Genomic DNA, 13,166 nt, shown 5'->3' with positions numbered 1-13,166 from the left:
AACCCTGGATAGTCACGGTTTGGAGGATTTAAGAAAATTGGCCAGATTTCTAGAAATGAGAGCTGCTCCATCCAAAGTGGGATGGATGCTGTCTCTCCTAACAAGACCAGGTTTTCCCCAGAAGCTTTGCCAATTATCTATGAAGCCCACCTCATTTTTTTTTTACAGTCTAAAGTCTTCTAGAATATGATGCCACGAGCTTGGTGCATCTATCTTTGGGCAGTTTGGCCCATTCCTCTTTGCAGCAGAAATGTTTCTGTACCCTTCCTCAGATTTGTGTCTTGAGACAATCCTGTCTCGGAGGTCTACAAACAATTCCTTTGACTTCATGCTTGGTTTGTGTTCTGACTGTCAACTGTGGGACATTATATGTAGACAGGTTTGTGTCTTTCCAAATCATGTCCACTCAACTGAATTTACCCCAGGTGGACTCCAATTAAGCTGTAGAAACATCTTAAGGATGATCAGTGGAAACAGGAGGCACCTGAGCTCAATTTTGAACTTCATGACAAAGGCTGTGAATACTTATGTACACGTGATTTCTTAGTTTTTTTTTGTTTTTTTTTTAAATAAATTTGCAAAAATCTAAAAACAACTTTTTTTCCCCACATTGTCATTATGGGGTATTTTGTGTAGGATTTTTAGGAAAATAATAAATTTCATCAAAATGTAGAAAAGGTGAAGTGCTGTGAATACTTTCCAGCTGCACTGTAGATTCAGTTCAGTTCATAAAGCAACAAATCATAACACAAGTGACCTCAGGAGGAAGCATACTGGTGAGCATAGTAAAGAAAAACTTTCTCAGCATTTCTTGTTATTTCACAGGAAGAAACCTCAAGCAGATAACACTCAGTGGGGTGGCCATCTGCTTTGGCCGTACTGACAAGACAAGCTAGAAGACAAAACACAAGACACAACAACAGAAATGTTGCAACTAAACTATATATAAATCACTACTCTCAATAGAGGAATAAATAAAAATAGTGAGGTGCTGATCATTGTCCCAGAGAGACGGACAGTATTACTGATTCCAGATCAGTCACTGAGGACAGAGAGTTCCGAGTCCACTCTAACATGGCTGGATGTCAAGTTTCTCTTGAAGAGTTTTGCCACTCGGTAAAGTGAGGGTTTTTTTTTTTTAGATTGAAGTAAATTCCTAGCGTAAGCGCTAACATGACCCAAAATTAGATTTTGATTAAACTGACTCCTTACCCCCAGGGGTGAAAACAAGTGAGAGGCAAGCCAACGATGCACCAAAAGCACTTTACAATTATGCATCACATTCACTCATTCATGCACACACACACACACACACACACACACACACACACACACACACACACACACACACACACACACACACACACACACACACACACACACACACACACACACACACCAATGCCAGGTTGCCCAACTGCATACTGGGAGCAACTTGGGAATTATGATTCTTGCTGAATGGCACCTTAGTGTTTGTTTTCTGTCTAATTGGGAAATGGAACCAAGGACCCTTCAGCATACTGCAAAAATGTTCCAATGAGTAAATGAGACCTGCCATCAGCTAAAAGCATTGCAACATTGCCCTCAAGTGGTGAAAAAACAGAAACTTACAAAAATAAATCATAAGAAATTTTCCTTGTGTTTGGTTGATGTTTGGAAATGCACATTTTGTTTACGAGCAGAGGAGCGAAGCTTAAATCTCGCAGAATTCACTGATGGTTTTGGGTTGGGTGTTGCAGGTGGGGACCGAGTTCACCACCATCCTCTATAACTTCATGTGCAACAGCAGCTGTGTGGGCGGCATGAACAGAAGACCCATCCTCATCATCATCACACTGGAGGCCAGAGAGTAGGTTGAGTCACACATATAGACATTTACATCACATTCTTGACTCATTTGATTTTGTTTCACGCGCACCGACTCACCGACTCGGACACACACTGCAGATACTGTGTGATATATTGTATTAGTACACTGGACCTGGATGTGATCCTGATACATCCTTGATGCTCTTATGTCTCATTGCTGATTGTCTTTGCAGTGGTCAGGTGTTGGGGAGAAGGTCATTTGAAGGTCGGATATGTGCCTGTCCGGGCCGAGACCGCAAAGCAGATGAGGACCATTTCAGGGAACAACAGGCCTTGAATGAGAGCGTGGCCAAAAACAGCAGCACCAACAAACGCCGTGAGTTCCTGTTTTTCTGACAGTCAGCAATAGTGCTGATGATGAAGAGCCCCGGACTAAAACTGGATCGGGTATTAAATTCAAATTTGCATATGATGAAATGTATTGTTATGAATGTCAAGTTTGAAGAAGGTCCATCCCATAGGGGAAACATGGGTTTATTTGAACCTCAATAAGGATTTGAGGTAAAGTTGAGTGCCAAGTGTCAAACACACAGTGTTTATGATATAACAAGTTTTATGATATAGATGTATGTTATAGCATTCATAATCATCTGTTCAAAAGATTCACCTCTCCAATTTTAATAAAAGTAATAAAAAATGATGTGGATCAATTTAGGTGTCACATAATACAAATAATCAATGTTTTCCATTTGTGCAGAGGAATTCACACCTGCTCCCTGATACACTGATGACTGGTTGGTAGTGGAGTTTAACAGGGAAACAAAATTATGACCAGCGATGGTATAATGCGGTCTGCAAACTCACCACTAGATGGCACTGAATCCTACATACAGCATCTTTAAAAGGCCAAAAATAAGAAATCTGGCTAATACAATACTGCTGTTAGTACAGTATGTATTCTACAAAACACTGGTCAGATTTACTGAAGTCTTGATGATTCTTGAAAATGTGTTTTGTTTCAATCATTTCAGACTTCAAACAGAGTCCGCCAAGTAATCCAAGTCCACATATTAACACGAGGAAGAGGAGACATGGGGATGAGGATATTTACTATATTCCTGTAAGAGCCTTTCACACATACATCCTCCACAACAACAGTTTGTCTGGTTGTTAGCATGTTTGTTTATCTTCCTTTTTGCAGGATGACTCACACTTTGTCAGCCCAGAAAACATAGTGAAATGATCAATATTATTTATTTTTAAAATTCTATTTGGTGTTACTAAATTCAAATTTCAAATTGATTAATTTATATAGTGCCAATTCACGGTGGGGTTGCCTCAAGGTGCTTCACACAACACAACTTGAAAAACAGAAGAAAATTAAGTAAAAGATTAAAGAAAAGAATAAACACATTAAAAAGTAAAAATAATTAAAAAAAAACACTATTTACTGAACACTAGATCGCTATACTCAGACTTTTTGTCACATGTGAAGGGCACTTTGTAAGGATACAAATACTTATTAAATACAGATTCAGTGGGGTACTTTTTAACAGATTTTATATGATGTTACATCAACAGTGCTATAAGATAGCACAAGAAGAAGAAAATCCAGTATGTACCCTGAGGCCCTTTGGGACTGGTACTTCACTTGATGTGGATGAGACTCTATGACTTCCCCTAGATGGGACACCAGTCTGTCAGGTTACCATAGGTACCCATTTACAACTGGGTGGACTGAGACAATGCAGATGAAGTGTTTTGTCCAGAGACACCAACAGGAAGCTTGACAAGGAGTCTTAACCCGTGAAGACAGAGTCCAAATGGGAAAGTATTCACATCCAACCTTCAGCTCCATTAATCATCATATTCATCCTGTGTTGTCATAATGTCTGGAATAAATATGAATTCCAAACAGGGTCATAACCCACTGTGTAAAATGGTTTAAGTGACTAACTGCTCATTATTCTCGTGGCTGGTGTCACATTACATGGTGTGTTTGTGTGTAGGTTCGCGGTCGGGATAATTTTGAGCTCCTTATGAAGATCAAAGACAGTTTGGAGCTGGTGGAGCTGGTCCCACAGCCGCTGGTGGACTCCTACAGGCAGCAAACACAACAACAACTACTGCAAAGACCGTGAGTTCCCAACACAGACACACACACACACACAACGAGAACATCTAGCCGAGCATCTAGTAACATCTAGTAAAGCCAAGCATCCACTTTATGGAAAATCTTCCAATTGTACAGTGAACAGAGACAGTCTCACCCTGAGTGCTTTTAAAAATGAGCTTAAAAAATGGCTCAAAAACAATCAGACCTGTCAACACAGGTGAGATGTATTGTACAAAATCTCATGTTTTGTTTTAATTTATTTATTGTAATTGTTTGTTGTGTGTCTGAGGACTACAGATGGAAAGTAGCTTTTAGCTAAATCTGGCATATTTACACTAAAGCATGAAAATGTACAAAGTGATCATTAATGTGCATTGTCCTCATCAAATAAACAAATAAATAAACGTGTTCTTGACATTTGATTAATTTTGTCCAAAATCAAACATCTTTATCCTGAACTAATACACAACCCTTTGCTGTACTACATACTGTCTCTGGCAACAATGTCTTCTGCTGTTAAGACTTAGGAGAGTAGAAACAGTTAAAAATTTAATCCATATTTTATAAAGTGTTAGAACAGTCTTTGGGGGTGGTCCCGGTCACGATGGTGAAGGAGTATGTTGATCTCTAATCCTGCCATTGGAAGAAGGCAGGGGCAGAGCCTACCCCAGGTGTCAGACAGGGACCAACTGCTGACTGTGGCGTGGTGGAGGTGGTTGTGTTTCAGGCTGGTCATTGCACACAGCAGAGTTGAGTTATGGGCTTGAATTTGTACTTTCATGATCAAAGGTCTTGTGACTACCTGGAATGTGAGCTCTCTCTCTCTCTCTCTCTCTCTCTCTCTCTCTCTCTCTCTCTCTCTCTCTCTCTCTCTCTCTCTCTATATATATATATATATATATATATATATATATATATATATATATAGTTGCTTATATGAAGATGGCTGGGATCAGGGGTGCCACCAGTATTATATTCCACAGTACGCACCAGTCTCTAGTCCACCCCACCCCCCCAACCCAACCTACATAGAGACCAGGTCCTTAAACCAGGTCCTTAAAATAGGCATTCTAAATGTCCCTTCCTACATAGACCCTCAGGTCCATTGGTGCCTGTGCTTATCCCCAGACACCCTAGCACAAGGGTGTGCAATGAGGGCCAAGACACTGCAGGTTTTCCTTGCAACCAATCACCTCAGCAGCTGGGTTGATGATAAGCTTCTCCGTGAACATAAACACCTGATCCTCAATGAAATCACCTGCTGAGATGATTGGTAGCAAGGAAAACCTGCAGTGTCTCGGCTCTTCATGGCACATGATTGCCCACACCTGCCCTAGCATGAAATGGATAATAACAGTCTGTGACTCCCTCTGAACAAGATGGTAGTCCATCATAGACTAATTCATCAGACAGACCATTTACAGCTGGGTGGACTGGATTAATCCAAATGAAGAGTCATGTCCATGGACACAGATACTGTACATTGCATGATTGGGAAACCAACCCCAGTCTATGTATTGGTTGCCCAGCTTCTACCTTCCTGAGCTACTTGCTCTGCTTATTTATAAGCAATGCTACAAAGGACTGACCTTGTCTGTGACCTTTTACTGATTGTGATCAAAATCACACCACTGTGTCTTTGGCTGACCCTCAGTCATCCTACCAAATTTGTTCCAATTCAAATCAAAACACTTTGAGTAATCTTTTTCTTACAGAGGGATACACAGGACAGACATCAATACCCCTACTTGCACTACCACACACAAGTGTAGCAAATGACACCCAACAGTTCTAGAATCTTGAAATTTTGCATGATTAAAGGAAAGAGTCCCTTTTACTAACCCCAGCATTTCTACCACCTGTTCTTTCTAGAAACCACATGGCATCCCCAAACTCCTACTCACCACTGTCCAACTTGAACATGAACAAGATTCACGGAGGAATCAGCAAAGCACCTTCAGTCAACCAGCTGGTGGGGCAGCAGCCCCAGCAAAACCCCACTGCCCCCACCTCCATCGCCCATATGGGTGAGTATCTAGGTGAGAGTCCAATGAAACCACATGGTCACAAAACATATCTAAAACCAAGAAGGCTTCTTCATGTCATTGGACCTCATGTCATCCTGTGAACTCACTGGCTTTCTCTGTCACAGGCAACAATATGCTGAGCAGCCACCACATGCAGGCCAACGGTGACATGAACGGTGGCCACAGCAGTCAGACGATAGTGTCTGCTTCCCACTGCAGCCCACCCCCTCCATATAACCCTGACCCCAGCCTCGTCAGGTACCTCACCCTCCAATGACACTCCTTTCTTATCCCCTCCTAGAAATGTCCAGCAGAGCGTCAGTTGCACTCGATGGGTTCAATGTAAATAGTTGCCATGTTGATGACAAAAGTAGCTTCTGTGTTTGGTCGTGTGTGTGTGCATATCTGTTCTTTTGGTTTAAGTTCACTGTGTCCAGATGTAACTGTGTTATATCATCAGTTTGATTTCCTCTCCAAAGGGTTTTGAGGTTGCATGAAGACTCATACTCATAGCATAAAAATACTGGAGTGAAAAAATAAGTATTCCCAGTGTTGGGTGTGTACATCAAAAGTGTAGATAAAGATCAACTTTATTTATCCCAAAGGAAATTATTTTGCCAGAGTACAGAAGCAGCAAACAATGGTTAGTTAAATATACAATTACAGAAAATGTTACTAGTTAAATAAGGCAACTAGAATACAAGATGAAAAAGCAAGTGTAGAATAGTGCTTACAATGATCAAATTAAGTACAATAAGTTCAACAAATTTATTCTAAAAATGACTGGAAGATATACTGCACAGATGTTTAACAATATTGCACATAAGCTGAATAACTCTGTCCGTTATCTATTCATCCTGCAGAGGGGGGAGGAATTATACAGCCTGATTGCCACAGGTAGGAAAGACCTCCTGTGGCATTCTGTGGCGCACCTCAGTGGTCTCAGTCCATAACTGAAGGTGCTCTGACAGGACGTCAGTGTAGCATGCAAGGGGTGGGAGGGGTTGTCGAGGATGCTGAGCAGTTTCCTCAGCATCCTCCTCTCTGACACCTCCACTACAGACTCCAGCTCAACCCCCAGGACAGAGCCAGCTCTCCTGATGAGTTTGTTGAGTCTGTTCATGCCAGCTGCCTTCAGCCTGCTGAACCAGTGAGACAGTGAGTGGGTTAGTCCATCCCAGCTATTGGTGCCATCAACCGTAATCCTGTATGCACTGTGTATACAGCTTTATTTGTAATATACAACAATATTACAACAATAAAAACAGCTTGTGTGGACGTGACACATCAATTTGACATGAGCCTCGAGGCTGCGCTGCTGTCCAAGGTGCATAAAGAGTGATAAATGCCCACTGTGGGTCTGTTGTGCATTATAGAGCAGCGCTCTGGCACTCATTACCAGAGGTGGGACAAAGTCACCATCAAGTCACTCTCAAGTCATGAATCAACAAGTCCCAAGTCAAGTCTCAAGACATAATCACCACCAGTTGTTTGCAAGCTGACTTGAGACTTGACTTGGGACTTGCAGATTGATGACTTGAGAATGACTTGACAGTGACTTCGTCCCACTTTTGCTCATTACCACGGAGGCCACATCTGATAACATCTCCTCTCTTTTTAAGAAAAATAAATAAATAAACCCATGCATCACTAGCCTATGCACTGTTTTGGTTTTTGCAATAGTGATTGATTGGTCAGATGAATTTTGTTTGCTATTGCATTTACTTGTTTATTGCCTATGCTTAATTGATTGCGTTTTCGGTGTACCCAAAGTCCTTTTTTGTATATTTTGCAATATGAAATTGCTGCAGTAAATTTTATTTGTTGGTAAGTGGGGCATAATGTGTTTGAAAATGGGGATTTGCCATAGTGTGGAAAAATGGTGCATCAACCTAAAGCACAAAGATGTAATATGTACCCTGCTCTCTATGTAGGTTGGGTTGGGGGGGGGGGGGGGTGGACTAGAGACTGGTGCGTACTGTGTAATATAATACTGGTGGCGCCCCTGATCTGGAGTGTCCAATTCACCGAACCTGCATGTCTTTGGATGTGGGAGGGAGCCGGAGCACCTGGAGGGACCCATGCAAACACAGGGAGAACATGCAAACTCCACACAGAAAAGACCAGGTGGGAATCAATCCCATGACCTTCTTGTTGTGAGGCAACGGTGCTAACTACTAAGCCATCTAACCAAATAATGTCCTGACCACATTTGAAGGAAATGTGTCTGCCTGTTTGTAAGTTATCTTGTCCACAGACACAAAAGCGCCAGTGAAAACAATATCCGACAATCGCCGCCTCCCGTATAAGCCGGGTAATAACTCAAAAAGAATAAACACTATCATCTTGTAACTCACCAAATTAAAAACAACACATAATGAGGATGACATGATGGATGGATGGTTGACTTTCATGAACCAGATGAATCCAAAAAGCAGCTTTGTTTTTTTTCATGTTATATCCCATAAACGTGTCTGCCACCTGCTGGATGGTTAGTGGATGTAGCTGCCATCCTGTTCTTGGTGACATCGTTACAGTATCTCGGTGGTGGAATATGTGTAAAATGTACAAATTTGGCTGTAGAATATGTGGGATATGTATGAATTTATGTGCATTACTTTTTCATATGTTTTACTATGAAGTTTTAATGCTGCACACTGTTACGTCTTAAATTCATCTCACTTTGTGCGCAGCCATAAAACCCTTTTCCATGCACTACTGAGAACTTTCTTTAAAGTTTTGGTTTTTTACACTGTTTTTGTTCTTACTTCTATTTATTGTTTGTTTATATCCCCACCCCCACCCCAAGATATTTTATGGCAAATAATTCTTTGACCTTTGCTTTTGCAACTTTAACACTTTTGATCAAACTTATTTGTCCATTTCTTTTGATTGTTGGCTGTCACCTTTTTGTACAGTTCAGTTGTACAGGTAGTGTCTTGTGTTGACATTGTACATTGCTGCCAAAGCTTGAACATTTCATGTATTTATAATAAAGCTTCTTCATAAAAGCAAGAATGGTTTTATGAATCATTAATGTAAATGCATGCTTTGGTTTTTGTTTCCATGCTGTGTTTTAGGGTGTGCCGGTTCTGTACCTCAGGGGTACAGGGTGTTATTTCTCCCACACAGGCTCACGTCAGTGTCACTGAAGCTGTATTTTTGGACATTAGTCCTACATGTAGATTTGTCGCTGCAGTTTTCCAGCAGTCTAAGCAGCCCTGCTTCTCTTCCCATGCAGTTTTCTAACCAGTCTGGGCTGCCAGAACTTCATTGAGTACTTCACATCCCAGGGCTTCCAGACGGTCTACCATCTCCAAACGCTCTCCATGGAGGTAACGTCTCACTCTCTGCACTTGCAGTCTCACAGTCACAGAAATGTCAATGCAGTAACAACTCCAAGCCAGCAGATGGCATGTATGTTACCCTATGATCACAGTAGCTACAAATGGCGGCGACAAGGGGTTGGTGGCGTTTCCAGGGTGTGCACATTAATATCTCCATCAGATGTCTTCTCACTCACTTCTGAAGTGTTATCTGGTTACAAAACCAATGTTTTTAGATTTTGAAGTGTTTATTTATTGCTAGCTGTTACAAAATACACAAGAAACATATTAGATTTATACAGAAACAGCTGTTTTGTAGTGTATCTAAGCTGTGTTGGAGTGAGTCTATCTTTGATTATTTTGTTTGAACAGCCAGATGATGTCACACTGTCTTTTTACTCGTTTTGGCAGTTGTCATGTCGTGTCACTCAGCATTTGTATAAAAGAGCGACCGTTGTCTCTTGTCCCTGCAAAACACCCACTCTGATGAGTCATCACTTTACTTGTATCGCTTGCTGTCACTTGTAGTTAATGTGACCGTGGGGTAACACTGCTTACTACCGTATTTTCTGGAGTATAAGTCATGTTTTTTTGTATGTTTTGGTTTTTCTTTTACTAGTTTGGGAAGTCCTATGACTTTTTCTCTGGTGTGACTTATATACAGAAAAATCACACATCCACTGTGTTCAGGCGCCTACACTGTTCAATGCTTCCATGGACTGGTAAAGTTGTGTAGTCCAGCAGGCAGCAACTTGGGTGCCTTTGGGGTGAGGAAAGGTTCACTGACCTTTACACTGTTGATGATGCCGTGATCTTTGCCGAATCGGTGAATGCCCTGTCTGTAGCACTTGAGAAAATGAGTGAAAAGGCTGAGTGTCTGAGTTTGTGACTGTACTGGATCACGCCAATGATCCAGGCTTTCAATAACTTTCTGGACTCAGCCATCAGACATCTATGTTTGTGTTGAACATGTTTAATTTATTGAAAGAGTCACTTATCTCCGCAGTGACATTCCTGACCCTTGGACATCAGCCTGTGAGACTGATATTTTGTTGACATTCCAACATCGTCACTGAAACAGACTGGTGAAAAAATATACTGCCATCTGCTCTTGGAAACACACAAACGTATGGAGCCCAGTCTTTGTGAGCATGTTCCGATCTTTTTACCCCCTCTTGGATTGGTATGCGTCTAAAATACTCCTAAAAACATTTTAAATGGAAGTGTACTTGAAAGGTCAGATACTTCAGGAATCTTGGACTTTGGTTTTCAAAGTCATCTAATGATGTGGCTGATTGATGATTTACTACAAGGCAAGGCAGACCATTCCACTTGACTTGATCGCAGGGGAAAATTAATTACTATTTTAACTGTCTGTTCCAATGAATTTGGTACTGATTGATTTTTTTTTTCAATTTCAATTTATTTTCATTTATATAGCGCCAAATCACAACAGAGTTGCCTCAAGGCGCTTCACACAAGTAAGGTCTAACCTTACTAACCCCCAGAGCAACAGTGGTAAGGAAAAACTCCCTCTGAGGAAGAAACCTCAAGCAGACCAGAATCAAAGGGGTGACCCCCTGCTTGGGCCATGCTACAGACATTACAGAACAATTCACAGAAACAATTCACAAAACGAATATACAGGAAATGCTGTTGGTGCACAGGACAGGAGGGTCTCCAGCACAAATACAACTCCCATCTCTGGATGGAGCTGCACCTTAAACAGAGAGAAAAAAACAGAATCAGGCATCAGAAAGACAAATTGATCAAATTGATGCCAATGTCTCACGGGACCAAGAACCATCATTTCAGTCTTATCAGAATTTAAAAGTAGGAAGTTTCTAGACATCCAACTTCTCACTGATGCAAGGCAATCTTATAAGGATTTTATGTGAACGAGATTACCAGCAGTTATTGGCATGTATAACTGAGTATCATCAGCATTGCAGTGAAAGGTAATCCCATAACACCGCAATATGTGTCCATGTTCTGATTGTCCAACCTGGTCTCACGGCAAGTCGTGATTCAGCAGCACGAAATATACATTAATCTATTGGTTCGTGATATTGTGACGAAAAGTGCCTCATTTTCATCACAGCAGCACAAATTCAATCTAATTCATTCCGTGATGGCTGCACAAAATTAAAAGTGAAGCGGGGGGTCGGGTGGTTATGGTTAGGGTGGGGGAAGGAGTAGGATAAAGTTATGGTTAAGGTTAGGGTTGGGGTAGGAGTAGGGTTAGAAATAGTGTTTCAAAACACGTTTCAAAAAGCTGGGACAGTGGTATGTTTACCACTGTGTTACATCACCTTTCCTTCTAACAACACTCAATAAGCATTTGGGAACTGAAGACACTAATTGTTGAAGCTTTGTAGGTGGAATTCTTTCCCATTCTTGCTTGATGTACGACTTCAGTTGTTCAACAGTCCGGGGTGTCCGTTGTCATATTTTGAGCTTCATAATGTGCCACACATTTTCAATGGGCGACAGGTCTGGACTGCAGGCAGGCCAGTCTAGTACCCGCACTCTTTAACTATGAAGCCACGCTGTTGTAACATGTGCAGAATGTGGCTTGGCATTGTCTTGCTGAAATAAGCAGGGATGTCCCTGAAAAAGACGTTGCTTGGATGGCAGCATGTGTTGCACCAAAACCTGGATGTACCTTTCAGCACTGATGGTACCATCACAGATGTGTAAGTTGCCCATGCCATGGACACTAACACACCTCCATACCATCACAGACGCTGGCTTTTGAACTTTGCGCTGGTAACAATCTGGATGGTGTCACGACCGGCCCTGATCCAGGCTTTGATCCCTTTTTTGCCCCTTTCTTTGCTGCATCTTCTGTTCCCGCTTTGATTTATTAGTGGTTTATTTTCATCATGTGTTTCTGCTGTGTTCTATTTTGCTTTGTCACTTTGTTTCTTTGCTACTTTTATACTTTAGCCATTGTCCAGTTCCAGTTCTTGTTTTGTTCAGCCAGTTTGTGTTTTCATTGTTTACCACTTGTTTATTTTGTTTTTCTCATTTGTTATATTATTTGTTGTGCTTTAGTGTCAGGTTTTGTTATCTCAGTCTCTGTTTTATTTTTTTAATTTGTTTAGCCACTTTGGTTTCTGAGTCTGCTCCAGTTTAGTTTTGTCTTAGTGTTATTTTCTGTTATTCTCAGAGCAGTTTTTATGAAGTTTATCTTCTGTGTTTGTAATCCTCTGGTTTGCTTTTCAGTTTTGTTCTTAGATTGCACTCACATCCAGTTATTTATGTTCACTCCACGCCCTGCACCTGACTTTATGTTTTTCCCTCACTTTGATTCTGTCTGCTTTTTCTTTCACTCACACTCTTTGCACCTGCCCCATGTCTCTCACCTTGTTTCTGTCTGTGTTGTTTCACCTCACTCACACTCCCTACACCAGCCCAAGTATCTTTGCTCCTCACATCACTCTCTTGCACAGTTTGTCTACTAGCCACGCCCCCTTTCTGGAATCTTCCCTCCACACCTGCACCTTGTTACCTATTAGTCTGCACATGCACATTGTTCACAGCACCTGTTACTTAAGCCCTTACAGTCTCACAGCACACTGCCAGATTGTTAACTTTCCAGCGCCCATCATAGTTTTGGTTTCTGTCTCGCCATGTTACGAATCCTGCTCTGTTGTCTTCGACCATGCCTCTTGCCTCATCCCGGATGTTGGTGTTGCTTGTGCCTCTGACCCCTGCTTGTTTATGACCGCGTCTCAGCCTGATCCTGTTTGTACCTCTGCCACGCTGACTGACCACATGTGTACCGAACCTTTGCCTGAAACAAAGACCACGTTTTCTCTTACACCTAAGTCAAGTCTGGGAGTCTGCATTGCGGGTCCAACCACTCCTGGTGCCAGGATGTCG

At 41.6% G+C, this 13,166-nt stretch overlaps 1 protein-coding gene across 1 annotated transcript in view; it reads left to right on the top strand.

The window, feature by feature from the left end:
* Positions 1 to 13,166, top strand: part of tp73 (tumor protein p73) — a 94,212-nt gene that overhangs the window by 71,843 nt on the left and 9,203 nt on the right. Inside the window, exons 5-11 of the mRNA XM_034173179.1 lie at positions 1,740 to 1,849; positions 2,043 to 2,185; positions 2,841 to 2,929; positions 3,819 to 3,946; positions 5,798 to 5,952; positions 6,078 to 6,210; positions 9,194 to 9,287. Of these exons, the coding sequence (XP_034029070.1) occupies positions 1,740 to 1,849; positions 2,043 to 2,185; positions 2,841 to 2,929; positions 3,819 to 3,946; positions 5,798 to 5,952; positions 6,078 to 6,210; positions 9,194 to 9,287 (852 nt within the window). The remainder of the gene's footprint in view (positions 1 to 1,739; positions 1,850 to 2,042; positions 2,186 to 2,840; positions 2,930 to 3,818; positions 3,947 to 5,797; positions 5,953 to 6,077; positions 6,211 to 9,193; positions 9,288 to 13,166) is intronic.

The sequence above is a fragment of the Thalassophryne amazonica genome, chromosome 6 (assembly GCF_902500255.1).
Source record: "Thalassophryne amazonica chromosome 6, fThaAma1.1, whole genome shotgun sequence".
NCBI lineage: Eukaryota > Metazoa > Chordata > Actinopteri > Batrachoidiformes > Batrachoididae > Thalassophryne > Thalassophryne amazonica.
The sequence above is the reverse complement of the archived record's forward strand: the minus strand, read 5'-3'. Positions and strand labels throughout refer to the sequence as shown.